This window comes from Mytilus edulis, chromosome 10 (assembly GCF_963676685.1).
Source record: "Mytilus edulis chromosome 10, xbMytEdul2.2, whole genome shotgun sequence".
In the NCBI taxonomy this organism is placed as follows: domain Eukaryota; kingdom Metazoa; phylum Mollusca; class Bivalvia; order Mytilida; family Mytilidae; genus Mytilus; species Mytilus edulis.
In genome coordinates, this window is record NC_092353.1 from 43111484 (window position 1) to 43128269 (window position 16786).

Sequence of the window (16786 nt, forward strand, 5' to 3'; positions counted from 1 at the left end):
AAACCTGGGACATAGTTAGCATAAAAAAAATAGACCTAAAAGTAATTAATCTTTTTTTTTTATCAAATTCTAAAGTTAAACTGAAAGGTCATGTAAATCATTGTAAAATAGTAAACAGTTATAAGTTACAAAAGTTTACAGCTGATACGATAACAGGTATGTTTGGCTTTTACCTGCGTGCTTCAAATACATTTCGCTTCCCTTTATTTTGAAGACCCGCCCACAAGGATGACCACATGTGGTTTTTACTGTGACGTCATTTTGTCAATTTCTCAAATATGTCATTCATTCATTCCGTTGTCAGTGTCATCGTAGGCAACGTCCAAAAATATTCACTCTGTGGTTAAAGTTTGTGAAATTTTAATAACTTTCTTGAGTATCCTAATTTCTATCAAACTTTGACAGAAGCTTTTTTTTAATCATAAGATCTTCTTTTTTGGGAAAAAATTTGGTTGCTTATATAGGGAATCACTGAAGCGTGACTGAAGCCCCCCCCCCCCCCTTTTAGGCAGTCAGCGGGCCCCACTAAGTTATGAAAATTTCTAGATCCGCCAGTGCTAAGATAGTACCCAGAAGTAAATGTTGCCAAACAGCCCTTTATATCCATATTTGTATACATATAAATTGACTTTTCTGCCAGTTAACATTACATTCACTCTTCATTACATATACAGTAGGTGATCCATATATTTCAATAAGGGAGGGCCCACTGACTGCAGGGGCGGATCCAGCCATTTTAAAAAGGGGGGATTCCCAGCCCAAGATATAGGGGGTGTTCCAACCACATGTCCCCATTCAAATGCATTGATCGTCCAAAAAAAAGGGGGGGGGGTTCCAACCCCTAGAACCCCCTGGATCCGCCAATGCTAAGAAGGGGTCAGCTCCAGTCATGCTTCAGTGATTCCCTATAGAATCAACCAAATTTTTCCCTCAAGAGGGAGGTGGGGCAGGTCCCCTCTTAATCAGCCTCGGATATAACTTAAAACAATATACACAAAGACTGTTATATCAACTATATTTTTATATTAATAAATTTGCATTTTGTGATGTAGTAAAGAAAGAAAAGAAATATTGTATTGCATTTATTTCTCTGGAAAACACCTGCAAGCTGTTTACTAACTTTTACTATATTAAAGAGCTAATTTGTTTCTGGATAACAATTTATTTGTTAAAGCTCCTGTGAGCCTCAAGTTTACATTTTAATCACTGTATTACAGTAAACCTGGGACATAGTTAGCATAAAAAAAATAGACCTAAAAGTAATTAATCTTTTTTTTTATCAAATTCTAAAGTTAAACTGAAAGGTCATGTAAATCATTGTAAAATAGTAAACAGTTATAAGTTACAAAAGTTTACAGCTGATACGATAACAGGTATGTTTGGCTTTTACCTGCGTGCTTCAAATACATTTCGCTTCCCTTTATTTTGAAGACCCGCCCACAAGGATGACCACATGTGGTTTTTACTGTGACGTCATTTTGTCAATTTCTCAAATATGTAAAGCATGGTCAAGTTGGAATAAATGTAAGATGTGAAAAGATGAATTTAACGAAAATAACAGAATGACAGGGATTTTCAATATGTTTTGGATTAAGTTCTATAATTTATACACGGAAAAAAATATTACTAAAGATGAAATTCTGTGGTTAAAGTGGTTTTACAGTGTGAGAACTGCCGGGTAAACATGACCCCAATACACAGGAATTTATATCAAATATTTTTTACAACACTGTTTATTTTCTTCAGCGACGTAGAATCTTATTCAGGTAAGATAATGTTTACATATTAAATGTAGTTTATTTGTTTACCAATTATTGATTATAGTTGATCAAAAGGAATTAGTTACACAGTTTTACTACTTTTCACATGAAATCACATAGTAGATAAAAGTATGTTGCGGTAAAAAGATCAAAGGACCCAGATAAACATGGATCAACTACTGAGAAAAAAATGGTATACGAAATGATTTTGCCCAAATATGCTTTTGCCGTGTACTTTGTCAGAATAAATAAACTATTTTACACATTTGTTACTTTAATACTGTGTGTCCTTAGTCAAAATAAATAAACTATTTTACACATTTATTACATACTTAGCTAAATCGACTTCAATTTTATATACTGGCTTTTATAGACACCTGCATAATTTCAACTTTGATCATCAGTATGATATTGTTTAAAGCAGAGACAATGTCATGAATGTATTATATGTCTCTGTTTAAAGATAACACTGTGTAATTATTTTTAAATCTTAAAAAATACTATTAGCCTAATTCCATACTTGTCACCAACTTATAAATATCCCCCCTTAATTAAGTTACATCTGTCAAATTTGACTTTCAAGAAACATTAAATTATCATTAATTATTAAATTCATCTGATGACAAAAGGCCATTGGACATTAATATTGACCATTATATTCAAAATATTGATTTATTTCTATTTTGATATAGTTATAAAAGTATCCCTTTAACATGCTGTCAAATAGGTTTCAAGTTTTCAATTAGAAAATTAATTTACTAGTCATTTCATTATAATTGAGGCAATTTACTGGACAATAAGATAGAAAGAATTTTATAGTTTATGTTGGGGTGAATTGATGGTGTGGGATTTTGTGTCAGTTTTCTCACATTATACATAGGTAATTCAATCTTGCAAAATATTTGACCAATAATTTATTATGGGCTATAAAAGGTGTCATAGTATCCTGATATTTGAAGAATTTTGATTTTGCAAATTCACAAGTACTGTTTAATGAGTCCCTATTATAAAAATAGGCAGTGTTTGTCTTAAATTTATTATTTTGGACTAGACTAAGAAATATAGAATTTTGATTGCAAATTCACAAGTACTGTATAATGAGTCCCTATTATCAAAATAGGCAGTGTTTGTCTTATATTTATTATTTTGGACTAGACTAAGAAATATAGAATTTTGATAGCAAATTCACAAGTACTGTATAATGAGTCTGCTGTCATCAATCTAGGCAGTGTTTGTCTTATATTTATTATTTTTGACTAGACTAAGAAATATAAACACCTTGTTTAATGATTTCCTAAATGTACTTATAAGTGCTTTAATCCTTTGATCCCTAGAAAATCTCATTATGTCAGGTGACTTTAAGACTTGACATTTGTAAAATATGTATACAACATGTATATGTATACAACTTGATTCAGACTATTTATGTAACCTTTTATAATTTTTGTGTAATAAATTCATGAAAATTTATTGTGGTATGTCAGGCGTTAACATGTGAAAGGGCATGTATTAATGCCCTTTCTTGTAACGCTAATGTCATTTTAATACGAAGATATATTCTTAACTTAATACTTTGTACTAAAATAAACTTGGTTTATTGAATTTTTTTCTTTGGCTTTTATTGTGCTCTTAGTTGTAAAATGCTGTTGAGGTGTGAATAAAAATCTTGTTTATTTGTATACAGATTAAAACAGGATTCAGCAATAAAAAAAACCTTGAAATTAGAAGTCACGGAAATCTTTGAAATTATTTGAGTCATATTATTTTAATACAAAATAATTAACTAATAATTTTATACGAAATTCAAATTACACAATAAAAGTAAAATCTTTTAGATATTAATGTTCTGGATGCTTTACAAAAAGTAAAACATAGTTTTGAGATGATGTCAGGAAAAGGAAAGGACATAAAAAAATTTGGAGGTAATAAACACCTTGATTTTAATATAAATACATTTAAAGAATAATAGACAGCTCAAGAAAAACAAGATATTTTAATACAACTTTCCTTGCTGAGTTACATACATCCTGATTCATAAGCAGTTGGGGATCCAGAATTTTTAAATGGGGTGGGGGATGGGGGGTAACTGACCTAAGGCTGCTCCATTCAATTTCATGCTTCAGTGATTCCCTACATAATCAACCCCAGCCCCCTGGATCCACCTATAAGTCAAACCATTCCTATAATAATTTGGTGTGTTTGCATAATGCCTTATGTTTGAAAGATGGGCATTGTCAGCCTACTTCTTATTGGAGTTATTGCCCTTTAGTGATGGATTTTTACTAATTTTAAAATTGAAACCGATAGAAAGAAGCTTTAAATGGAATAGTGATCAACAAGACAAGATCTTCAAACAAATCAAATTGTTGAATTCATTTTGATTCCTTATAGGATGTATTGCCATTAAGGACAATTTAACAATTTTCTTGTGCCATTACCTATTATTTTGATTCAATAATAGATAGAGAGAAACTTTAAATAGAAAATCCCATGATAAACAAAATCAACAAAAAACTTTTTTTAGTCCTGAATTATGTTATAGTCTACAATGTTTAAAGTGTCAGTGGCAGATACAGGGGGAGGGTTCTGGGGGGTTGCAACCCCTTTTTTTTGCTGTAGGTGAGTTATTGGTTCTGTGGACCCATCATGATCTAAATTTGACTCTGATGCCTGAATTTTAGTGTGCACACCACAATTGACTCTTTTACCCGTTTTCATGTGCACACCACATTTGCCAAACACTAGTTCATCTGTGCTACATAGAAGAAATATTAATTAAAAAAATTATGGCATATATTGATGAGTTTATTGCTGTCACTTTTTGACAATTGCCACATGTACATATACTTTGATTTATATGTGCATGTGCATCTATGGAAATATCTGTACATGCATATCAATAATATGCATTAATTGATTCAGGAACATATATATTGTTAGATATACTGTTTCCAGATTGATTAACGTCTTCTGATAACAAAAGTTAAGTGATCCCTAAATTTAAAAAAAAATTTAGAATGGAAATGGGGAATCATGTCAAAGAGACAACAAACAGACCAAAGAGCAGACAACAGCTGAAGGCCACCAATGGTTCTTCAACGCAGCAGAAAATCCCACACCTGGAGGTGAACCTCAGCTGGTCCCTAAATAAAATTGCGTACTAGTTCAGTGAAAATGGACGTCACACTAAACTCCAAAATATATAAATGAACTAAGACAAAAAACATACAAGACTAACAAAGGCCAGAGGCTCCTAAATGTTTCCACATTCTATTAGATTTTTTTCTTTTTTAAGTGTCATATATATATTTATATATAACAATAAAAAGCTAAAAGTTTTAAAGCTCCATTAGCAAACTTACTTAATGGTTCTTAATAATTAAAACTCAATACATAACTGAAATGTTATAATCAAAATGTCCAAGAAATCAATATTTATTGACAATACCATCAAATGTAACCACCTAATGTGTATTTAGTCCAGATTAAAACATATGGAATGTTGTGTATTTATTGGATAAAACAGATAAAGTGACCATTGTAAACAAATGTAGACATGTGGTCATTTGATAGTGGACATGTAGGTATGAATGAAAAATACTCAGGCAGATTAATGTTAAAATTGGCCCCCAGACTGGACCAGTTGTATTTACTAGGAGTTTTTTGAGACATTTAGGAACCAGCCTAATACTTTAATTCTAAAAGATAAACCCTTGACTTAGTATGTGGTTTTTAAAATAGTGTAGTGTATAGCTTAGATGAATGAACCTCTTAAAATTACTCCTGACTGAATTAAATATTTCCTCTTTATGGATGAGTATGAGATCTTCTTCCTAGTACAGGAAAGATTCTGGTGCGGGAGTGTGGAATGTCTCAGAACTGTGGTGCTATGTACATGAAAATAGAGGATGAAAATTGTGATATCAAATATTTGCCACAGTCCAATTACAATTAAAATAGCATAAGTTATAGCTTAATGTTAAACATATTTACATTATATACAGTGGCTAAAAATTAGCCAAACAGGATCCTCCAAATGTTAAGATACCACCTTTGAAGGATTCTAAGGATGGTGACATTCAAATTGCCTCTGGGAGATCATTCAAAACAGTAAAAGGGGTTGGGAAAGCCCTTCATCATTTCGTTATACTTACTCTATTCTATGTACATACATTTGTATGTACTCCACCTCCCCTCAACTTAGAGACTTAATTTTTTCAAATAGAAGGAACTGGAAAATTTTACTCTTTTACTCTTGTAGGTACCAGACTTGTTTTAAATCTTGGTTGAAAAAATAACTATCTTGCAATTTTTATTTATAAGGTATAATGGGTATAATACAATATAGTACAATCGTTTGTAGATAAGCATCAGAGGGAGGCTTTGCATTAATCATACAACATCAAATAGAATAGAATTATCACAACTCAGCTGGGACACATATTGATCTTTTAAGTAAAACAATCTTATATGATACTATCTGATACATTTGTACTTTTGTAAAATGTCCCTTTAAGGGTTTTATAGTTAAGAACAAAAGAGAAAAAAAAGGGGTGGGGGTGTAGATCTTACCATTTATTTGCCACATTTTTGCCAAAATTGATGTTAAAATATAAATAAGGATGGTTTCAAAATAGAGAAGGTTTCGTACCTTTGATGTCAGTGGCAGCTGATCCAAAAAGAACCTTTTTTGGCTACAATTAATCATAGTGTATTTGAATGGGGAAATATAGTTGGAACCTCCCTTTTTAAAATGGCTGGAATGAGGTATGAAGATGCAGCGGGCACATCAATTTATCTAAGCAAATCTCACTCATAAACATTAACTCAGAAACATAAAAAAGATTTTAAATATTTGTAAATTTATATTATATTTTGGGTTTGAAAGTCCATGTACATACAAATAAATCTGAAAGTTTACAATAACACAGTGATTATTCTTACTTAAAGTATGCATTGTATACTTTTAAAAATCCTTCGGTTTTACAAATATTTTACAAACTCTTAAAATTGAAAGAAAACAAATCTTGAATATCAAGGTATAAAAGTTCTCAGCAAAAATGGTCTAGATCATTTTTGTTTTTAAAGTGGAGTGTAATGTCAAGAGAAAATAGATCTTGAAATTGATATTTTTCTAAGTACTTTTCTTAGTTATGCAGAAGTATTATGGCGACACCTGTTTATTGACTTTTCCTTAAATCGGCAAATTTTAAATCTGTTGGTGAGATATAAATGTGTATGACAATATCTATGTTCAGTTATTATCATTGTTGATATAGATCTGTTAAGATTTTGACACCTTTAGATCTTTAATTTAACATTACTTTATTAGGGTTTTATGAAATTGAAAATCATGATTTGTTTAAGAATGTATATAACAAATTGTAAAACTTTGGTCAAATTATTTTACAAAAGTCAAAGTTAAAGATTTTATTGATATAAAATCAGAAATCTGGATTTTACATGATAGTGGGTGTAATTGAGTCATACGATTTTCACAAAAAACATGTCATGAAGTATTTCGCTTTAAATGTAGAACACAAAATATATATGCTATTGATACAGCCACCATGCAAATATATATGATGTGATATGATATGATATTCTTGTATAAGCACCGCTTTTGGGCTATTTCGTGGGGCCAGTATTTATTGGTGGAGGACCCTGCAAACATAAGAAAATAAGAAGATGTATTCTATAGTAAAGAATGGAAAGGGGGATGTATCAATTCAAAGAGACAACAACTCAATAAAAGAGCATAAAACAACCTTTAAAGCCACTAAGGTGTCTTTCACACAGCATGAAAATTCCATGGTGGAGGTGACGCCTTCAGCTGGACCCTTAAAAAAAAATTTCTATAGTTTAGCAAAAAAGACGTCACTCTTACATGTAATGATTTCTAATGAGACAAATATCCACCAAAGTTCAAATGAAGTGAACGTAAGTAATTATTGGCAATCACACACTGTGAGGGGAATAAAATAAAATATATCTTTTCTTGTCCTTGTGTACAAACTGCACTAAATACATCCCTGGGTTAACAAGATAAACAGAAAGGACAATTTATCATATGGTCATTAGATTCAAAGGGGATAATAAAAAGTGATGAAGTATCTAATGTTTTTTGAGTGTGTGTTGTGTGAAATTAATGACACAAAACTGATTACCCTGCCACACACCTGTTCTTACCTGAAAAACTGCTTCATCCTGAAACAAAAAGGTTTTATATTTATAGATATGGCTCTCTTTTAAAACGGGTCAGCCATTTATCATCCCCTTCCGACGGACTATCATTGTTTATAAAGACCATACTTGCAAATTGTGTCAAAGGTGATCTTTGAAGCACCTTGATACACAAGGACCCAGTAATTTAGAATCCCTCAAATGACATTTTCTCTGAGGGGTTCATGTATCAACTATTTAACTTTATAGAATGTCATTGATCCATTGGTGGCCTTAATTTACCAAAGTAACTTGCATAAGACTAAATACTTTAAATAAAAGTAGTCAAATGATATTGGATCCCCAATATTTTTTTTTATTTTGGTGCCGTTTTAATTTTGAAATGTCTGTTACTGTTTCTATTAATATGCTGGCACATTCCATTCATAAGTTAAACCATTGATTTTTTTTAACCAAGACAAAATTTTAGACAGTTAATTTACCACAATTGATCATTCTAAATTGTAGGAATTTTAGTATAGTACATTCACATATATCATTCATTATTAACATTATACATTTGTATTACTAGGCTTGTTGTATAGAAAGTTAAGATCCTGTTTTTTTTAAAATTCTATTAAATCTTTTGGTGTACCTTCAGTCTACAATAGTGTAATGCACTTAAGACTAAATATATTTTGTTGTTTTGAGAATTGCAAAATCCAAGATTTTTATCACAATAGTTAAAAAGTTTAAGAATGTACCAAATGTAAAATAACTTGTTGATTGAATAATACATGAACAAAATATATTAAAAGTTTCTGATTTTATGCTGATTTAAAATTTTTAAAAAATCACAAATGCACAGTTATATATCCTGTGGTATTTACACCAATCTGTTTCTGATGATAAAGTTTGATAAATATAGTTACATGTATTTTATACAAGTCTGAGTTATCTCATTTAATATATTACTTTACTGTTACAAAATCTAAATGCTTTATAATATGAAACAATGTATAAAACATTTTGTAACATTCAAAAAGATTCACAAATACAAGTTACATTTATTTGTCCCATGTATCCATATAGCTTTCTAACTTACAGATCTTTTTCTTTAACGTTGAGATTTAAAAACTTGATATTAGCATATTCTCATTTTACTTTAAATTTAAGGCCTTAAGTGTCTCTTTTTTGTAAAGGAAAATATTTATCTTGATAAAGCAATATTTTACTTGAGAAGAGATCAAAGCATTGTGGGTAACTTTGATTGTGATCTGTGAAAAATGATCCTGAAATATTATCCAATCAAGTTTAGAATGAAGTAAAAAAGGTTTGGGGATGGTCTTATTTAGAATGGAGGCATCTATTGTCGTTTCTGAATTCATTATGCATTATTATGGTGTTATCTGCATTTTAATTATCTTAATTGGTTCTGTGCACTAGAATAATGATTTTCTTTGTCTTGTTAAGTTCAAATTTTATCTCAATGTGGATTGTATTCAAATTGAAAACTTTGACATAAAGGAGAGTTAATGCCCTTGAATAATTGAAAGTAAAATGTGATAAATCAATAAAAACTTCAAAGTACATCCTTAACTGCATGAGCTGTTATAGAATGCATTACTAACAATTAAAAATGAAGTTTAGTTATCTTTGCACTACGAAAACTCAGCAGCTATTTGAATTTCTGTGAATACTGTGTAGATTTTTGGCACAGAACATACAATGTGTTTTGTTTTATATACTGTTAATTCAGAAATAAATTCATTTATTATTGCGGATCCCTGAAAACTGACTAAAACATGAAATCTAAATAATGAATTTACAAAACTTTAATAAAGGAAAATCCAGCTTCTGAAATTATGATTGCAAGTTTTTATTATTTCAAACCTGACACGGCTTCATTTTTCGCATCTATAAACATTTCCCAATAGTAACAATATTTTCAGAAATGAAATGCTATTTTTCTGCTGGTAATCCCTGGTGTATCAGTGGTAGATCCAGCCATTTTTAAAAAGGGACCATTCCCAACCCAGGAAAAGAGGGAGTTCCAACTATATGTCCCCATTCAAATGCATTGATTGTCCAAGAAAAGGGGGAGTTCCAACCCCATGAACCATTCCCTTGGATTGGCCACTTTGTATTGTACTTCAAAAATAAGAAATTCATCAAAAGGTTAACTTATTATGTGTGGTATGAGATAATGGATTAGAACAAATGGACTTGTTGACAAAATCCACTGATCACTGTCTGTGTCATGGAGGTACTCTTGTCACTCATGTATGTCACAACATGGAATTTTATGCACAATCATAATTTTTATGATATGGCCATAATTTGTTTTAAGTAGGCCTCTTTCCCCAAGTGGATGTTTTTTTAGTTTTCTTCTTTGTTACCATTTTTAATGGTATTTTTTTGTAATAATTCAGTTAGTAGGCTGAATAATAATAGAGTAGACACAATATCCTATTGGTTGACTTTCTTTTGATGATATTAAGAAAGCTCAATTCTTTCTATCTTGATTTTAGTGGTGTATTTTATTATTGAAATACATAACTTATATAGCCAGGGGTATATTAGAATTTATACAACATACAAAAATGGTTCCAAAATTTTTAAATTGCATGTATATTTAATGGTTATTACAGTGGCAGATCCAGCCAATTTCAAAAGGGGGGGTGTTCCCAACCATATGTCCCTATTCAAATGCATTGTTCATAAAAAAAAAAAAGGGGGGGGGGGGTTCTAACCCCCAGAACCCTCCTCTGCCACTGTATTATGTTTTGATTTTTTTCTAGTTCATATGGAAGATTTCAAGAAAAGTCAAGGTCATTTGAAAAGACATCCTTTTCAAACTTTGTTGATTCTTTCAAATCTTAATTCAACATTTATAGTTCTCTTTTAACTACAATATATACTGTTATAAAACACCTGTTGTTGTTGTCCTGAAATTCATTAGAAAGAGAAAAAAAAAGTCAATTAAATATTCTTTTAAGATACCTACAGTTTATAAGATGTCACATTTGCAACGGTTTACAGGTGTTTGATTTTATTAATAAAAATATATGCACACCTTTTTAAAAGGTCTAATTATTACCTGCAGATTTTATTGCCGTTTGATTAAACGATTTATGGGCTGTTGTTTTTTTGCCTGAAATGTATACCTGATATATCAGCGTACTTGATCAAAGTCAAATAGTCGAAGAACTGTTCCGGATTATGTAAGAAAGTAGTTAAAAGGTGACAAGTTAAAGATAGCATCTGTTAAAAAGTAATTGTTCACAATGTGTTGATACAACTCCAAAGGAAAGTTTCACCTGATATTTTACCTGGAATGTTCAACAGATTAATTGATTAAGCATCTTTGTTTAAAGCAATCTTAATATCCTTTAGGTACATGTACTGATGAATAGAAAATGTCACAATGTGCACCATTTATCTTTGTTAATTAGCTTTAAGCAGTATCACAAAATACTTTTATTGTTTGTAATACCAGTACTAACTAGTACTAATATGCTTAATTCATGAGTATATTATAACTATATGGCAGTTTTAAATCCAGTAGATGTTGAAAACGGGAAGAAAGGGCAAAAGGGGAAAATTTAAAGATCTAGAAAGTAGTCTTTCACAAGTTCATGTAGTCTTTTATTCAGTAGTATGATAGTACTTTCCAACTGGTTTAACTCTTCAAATAAACATAAATGTCCTTTCCATTCACGATTCTCACAAATTATCTGAGAACATCAGCTATAAAAAAGCATAAAAACAAGAATAATTTTTTTGGTCACTAAGTCAATGTCTTAACAAGAAAATAACGAGGTACATGGTCTTACTTTGTGAAAATAAATGTTTTGGTATCATGTTAACCCATTGTAGACATGGTAGATCACATGTCTTACAATTACTTCAGAGAAATTGAGCTGTAATGGAGATGATAGCTGCAGGGCACAGTCATGATGGACAGGCACAAAATGACTATCCAAGTAGCCATTCTACCTGAAATAAGATATAATCCTTGTAAGCTCAGGGTGAAATAAATCTGTTTTATTGGAATTTTATTGTTGAAAATGTGAAAATGATAGCATTATTAGGCCTCAAGTGAACTTTTAACTTAGTTTGATTACAGTGAAATTTATTTTGAAATGTTTGACCTCCAATTATAGATACATGTTTTGAAGCCAGGTATGTAGAAGGTGTGATAATTATATGGTCAAGTAGGTATCATTATATGGCCTGATATAAAAAATTCCTTTGGAGTATATCATAGTTAGATTTTCTGTATTTGTTACATTTTATATTGCTCTTGTTTATGGAGGATATTGACACTTTCATGCCTGAATTTCTTCATTTTATCATATTTTAGCTTCATAATTCAAAATGAAACACTCAAACTGAAATAGTCTATGGATTATCTAATACATTGAACACCATTATAAGTTTCTAATGTCTGTACTTCTATATAATGATCTGATTTAGCCGCAAGAAGGTTTGTGGTCAAATGAGGGTCTTTAGGCAGTGTAGGAGGCTTTAAAATTTTTACAAATCGTTGTACCGGTATACTACAGGTTTATGATTTTTTAAATATTTGAACCAAAATTAGAATATTTTTGAAAAAGGAAAAAGGAAAGAAATCGATATATATGTCATAATAGAAGAGATTTGAAAATGTTTTTTTTCACCCAATATTCTTATGTCACCAAAGTGTTCGGCTGAGTAAGGGGTATTTGGCATTTTGCTTGAAGTCCAGGTTACTGTTGTACTTTAAGGGCTGAAGTTATGTGTTTGCTTTGAAGGTACAGTTTTATTTGGAATAAAACTAACGTATATGATAGAGGAAGCTTGACATTTAACGATATTACTATTTTTTTTTTAGAAGTAATGCACATGAGTTGATTGAGACTAAAAAAAGGATTGTGTTAGAATTAATGCTGTATGCTCTGGCCTTTGTTAGTCTTGTATTATTTTAATTTTAGTTTCTTGTGTACAATTTGGAAATTAGTATGGCGTTCATTATCACTGGACTAGTATATATTTGTTTAGGGGCCAGCTGAAGGACGCCTCCGGGTGCGGGAATTTCTCGCTACATTGAAGACCTGTTGGTGACCCTCTGCTGTTGTTTTTTATTTGGGCGGGTGGTTGTCTCTTTGACATATTCCCCATTTCCATTCTCAATTTTATCAAGTAAAATTTATGATTGATACAAACCATTTTAGAGAGAAAAAAAATCACTGAAAAGACTTATCTTGGATACAAGTAGCGATATGATAATGTAATTAATTTTTAACTCATGTTTCATATTGGTGGAAATGATAAGTTTGGGAAATTGAAGAAATTTGTTAAGTGAAAAAATGATTGAAAAAAAGATAATTTACAGTTTCATCGCAATCAAGTTGTACCAGTGAATTCATGTTTCAAGATTTAATTTTGTTTGAAATAAATTTTTGACATGGTAGTCTTACTTATGTAAATGACTGGTTATTTCTTAGATAATAATACCTTTAAGTTTATAACAATATAAATCCTATAGTCTCCCACGGGTGGAGAACATTAAATATTACATCATTTTATTTACCATTCATTTAAAAGTAGATCAGCATGAGGATTTGGGTAGCCACTGTATTTAAAATTAGCTGCTGGTCAGCAATCTTTAGCCATAATGACCAAATATATCAAAGCTTGATCAAACTTTAAACTCATTATGTTGATCTCTAAATTTGAACTTAATTAAAGTTGTAATTTAATGGCAGAGCATAAATTCCCACTGTTTACATTTTATAGAGGTCTTACGCCACAAGGTTAAATGCCAGGATTAAGATCTGACCATTTGGACGTCTTTGAAGATAATTTGGGTACTCTGTTTCCAAGGAATTCGATTAAATTTCAGGATTTAACTTTTAATTTTCAATAAGAAAGTCAATGTATTATTTTTCTTTTGATTTTAAAATATGTAAATATGGATAATGAAATGGCTTTATAATGTTTAATGGTTCAGAGCTCATAATTGATTGTAATTCTTTGCCATACAACAAATTTTCTAACATTTCTCATACATATACTATTTTTTTGTCAATTTCTTTTATCCTATCCTGTGAGGATAGTTTTTGACAAGTAGCTCAGCATATAGATTCTGGCTAGCTACTGTATTTAGAAAAAACCGCTGAAAGGTCATCTAACTTAGTAAAAAATTCCAAATCAAGTACAAGTCCAGAATTTTATATCACGGGAGGCACTGACCTGAGATTAAGGAGTTGAAGGACCATATTTTGATTAAAGATTTTATTTAAAATTTTCCTATAAGTTATATTTTTTTAGGGGGGGGGGGGGGGGGGGGTGTAATTTTAGAAGAGAAAAGGATTACAGTTGATCAAGGTTTGAAGCAGTATTACAAAAAAAATCATATGGGACTCAGTATTGTCTATGGTAAAGATTATTTAATGTAAAATTCATGTATAATCTTACAAGACAAATATTTTGATAATAAATTAAAAAGATCCATGTTGTAAAGTTATCAAACTCTACAAGTACTTGATAAGGTAAACATGAGTGATCAACTTAATGAGTAAAATCAACCTTAAATATTTTTGCATGATTTGATTTAGACAGCCGTTTTTTTGTAATATTTTTTTAGGGGGGGGGGGGGGGCGGGGGGGGGGGGGGGGGGGGTGCACGGCTGTCTAAATCAAATCATGCAAAAATATTTAAGGTTGATTTTACTCATTAAGTTGATCACTCATGTTTACCTTATCAAGTACTTGTAGAGTTTGATAACTTTACAACATGGATCTTTTTAATTTATTATCAAAATATTTGTCTTGTAAGATTATACATGAATTTTACATTAAATAATCTTTACCATAGACAATACTGAGTCCCATATGATTTTTTTTGTAATTTTAGAAGAGAAAAGGATTACAGTTGATCAAGGTTTGAAGCAGTATAGAACTGACTGAAAACATGAAAAAAAACAGTAGGCAGTTTTTGGCAGTTTCAGAGGCAGCATCATAAAATACATAGATTTCAAGAGTTATGTATTTTATGATGCTGCCTCTGAAACTGCCAAAATAGTAAAATTCTTCATAGTTTTGAAATTGGACTATTTTGTGCAGAAATTTTCATTTGTAATGTCATTAACTTTCCGAAATTGACAAATGAATTAAATTTAATTGTTTGTTTTTTATGATAATTGAAAAAAAGATAATTTCCATTTAGAATACTATAAAGAGATTGGCATCAACATGACAGAACAAAAAAACTTGTCTGATTGAAATGATATTTAAATGTAGTTGTAAAATATTGCACCTATATAATTTAAATATATTTAATTCATTATCAAAATAATTTTCTTTATTATGATAATTGATTTTCAATAAATATTTCTAACTATGTTTGACCATACAAGCATTTGTCCAACTGCCCTTTTGTTAGATTATCTAAAATGTAAATAAGGAGCAGCTGCCAATCCTATACAAAAGTGAAATGGCCATTTTGCCTGAGCCAGGTGGAACACATTTAATTAATATGTTTAAAGTTATTATTAGTTAATAGATTATTTCAATGATAAATAAATGAAAACTGTTGGATGTAAAAAAAAATATTTAATAAGTTAGATCTATGAAAAACTTGGAATTATGTATGTTTTTGTGTGGCCTCGACAAAGTAAAAAAAGAAAGACTGTGGCTTGTTGCTTCAGTGTTGGTGTCAAAAATGTATTAGTTTGTGATAAGATTAGATCAATGATATTAGATACACAATTGTATTGGCACATCTCACTTCCATGGTGATTATTTGGCCATGCCCCCTGAATCATGGTCAATTGATTTCGAAACTTTTTGAATAGTTTTGCCAAGTTATTGTTTTACTTGTAACTGATTGCTGCTTACTTTTACATTCAGTGTCAAATATTTGACAAATGCCAAGCATAAATCTGTGGCCTGTAATTGATTTGTTTTTTGCTTGAAGATCCAGTTTTGTTCCATGCATATTTAGGACAAAATAGTTTATGAAAATGGAAAAGCACCTATAAAATACTTGTTTAATTCTGTATAGACCTTAAGGCAGTTTAACTACTTATAAATAAACAAAGAGTTTCATGAACATTACACTTTTAAGCCATAATCATTATTTCCTTTCTATAATTTTTAATGGAATATGGGCTTCAGAGACAGTTTAAAGTGTTCAAGTGAATATAAAGAGCAAAGAGACCATAAAACTTATTTTTGTTGTTTGTTGTTTTTGTTGTTGTTGGATAGATATCTCATTTGACTTAAACCGCTCTTTTTAACTTAAATCACTGTTTGTCTTAAACAGCTTTTTGACTAAGTAAACTACTCTGACTTAAACTGTCCTGACTTAAACCGCTCTTTGATTTAAACCACTTTGACTTAAACCATTCTGACTTAAACCACTCTGTGACTTAAATCACTCTGATTTAAACCACTCTGCGACTTAAACCACTCTTTGATTAAAACCACTCTGACTTAAACCACTCTGCAACTTAAGCCAATCTTCGATTTGAACCGCTTATCATCCTCTGTAAATTGTCTTTTTTCTTTACTCAACTAGATATTTTTGATTTTTTTGTACAATTTGTAAATAAAAAAAGAAGGCAAAAGATTTCCTGTTAAATATCAACAGCCTTAAACTTATATAGTTTAGGTGGTGGAGATGCAAGGATCCTTGACTGCCTTCTCCAGTTATAAAAAGAGTTTTGTTTTGCCAAAGTGAGGCTTTAAATTGAACTGTTACTTCAGCTAAAAGATTACCTAAGATAAAGAATTACAGTCTACAGACCCATATATGAACCTGATACAATAAATTCCTATGGTAAATAATGCTGTTATTAAACTGACAATTAAGTGTGA

At 30.6% G+C, this 16786-nt stretch overlaps 1 protein-coding gene across 1 annotated transcript in view; it reads left to right on the plus strand.

The window, feature by feature from the left end:
• The first annotated feature begins 1423 nt into the window (after window positions 1-1423).
• LOC139491223 (protein eva-1-like) overlaps window positions 1424-16786 on the plus strand; it is a 65089-nt gene continuing 49726 nt past the window's right edge. The window contains exon 1 of the mRNA XM_071278699.1: window positions 1424-1766. Coding sequence (XP_071134800.1) covers window positions 1685-1766 — 82 coding nt within the window. The 5' untranslated portion in view covers window positions 1424-1684. The remainder of the gene's footprint in view (window positions 1767-16786) is intronic.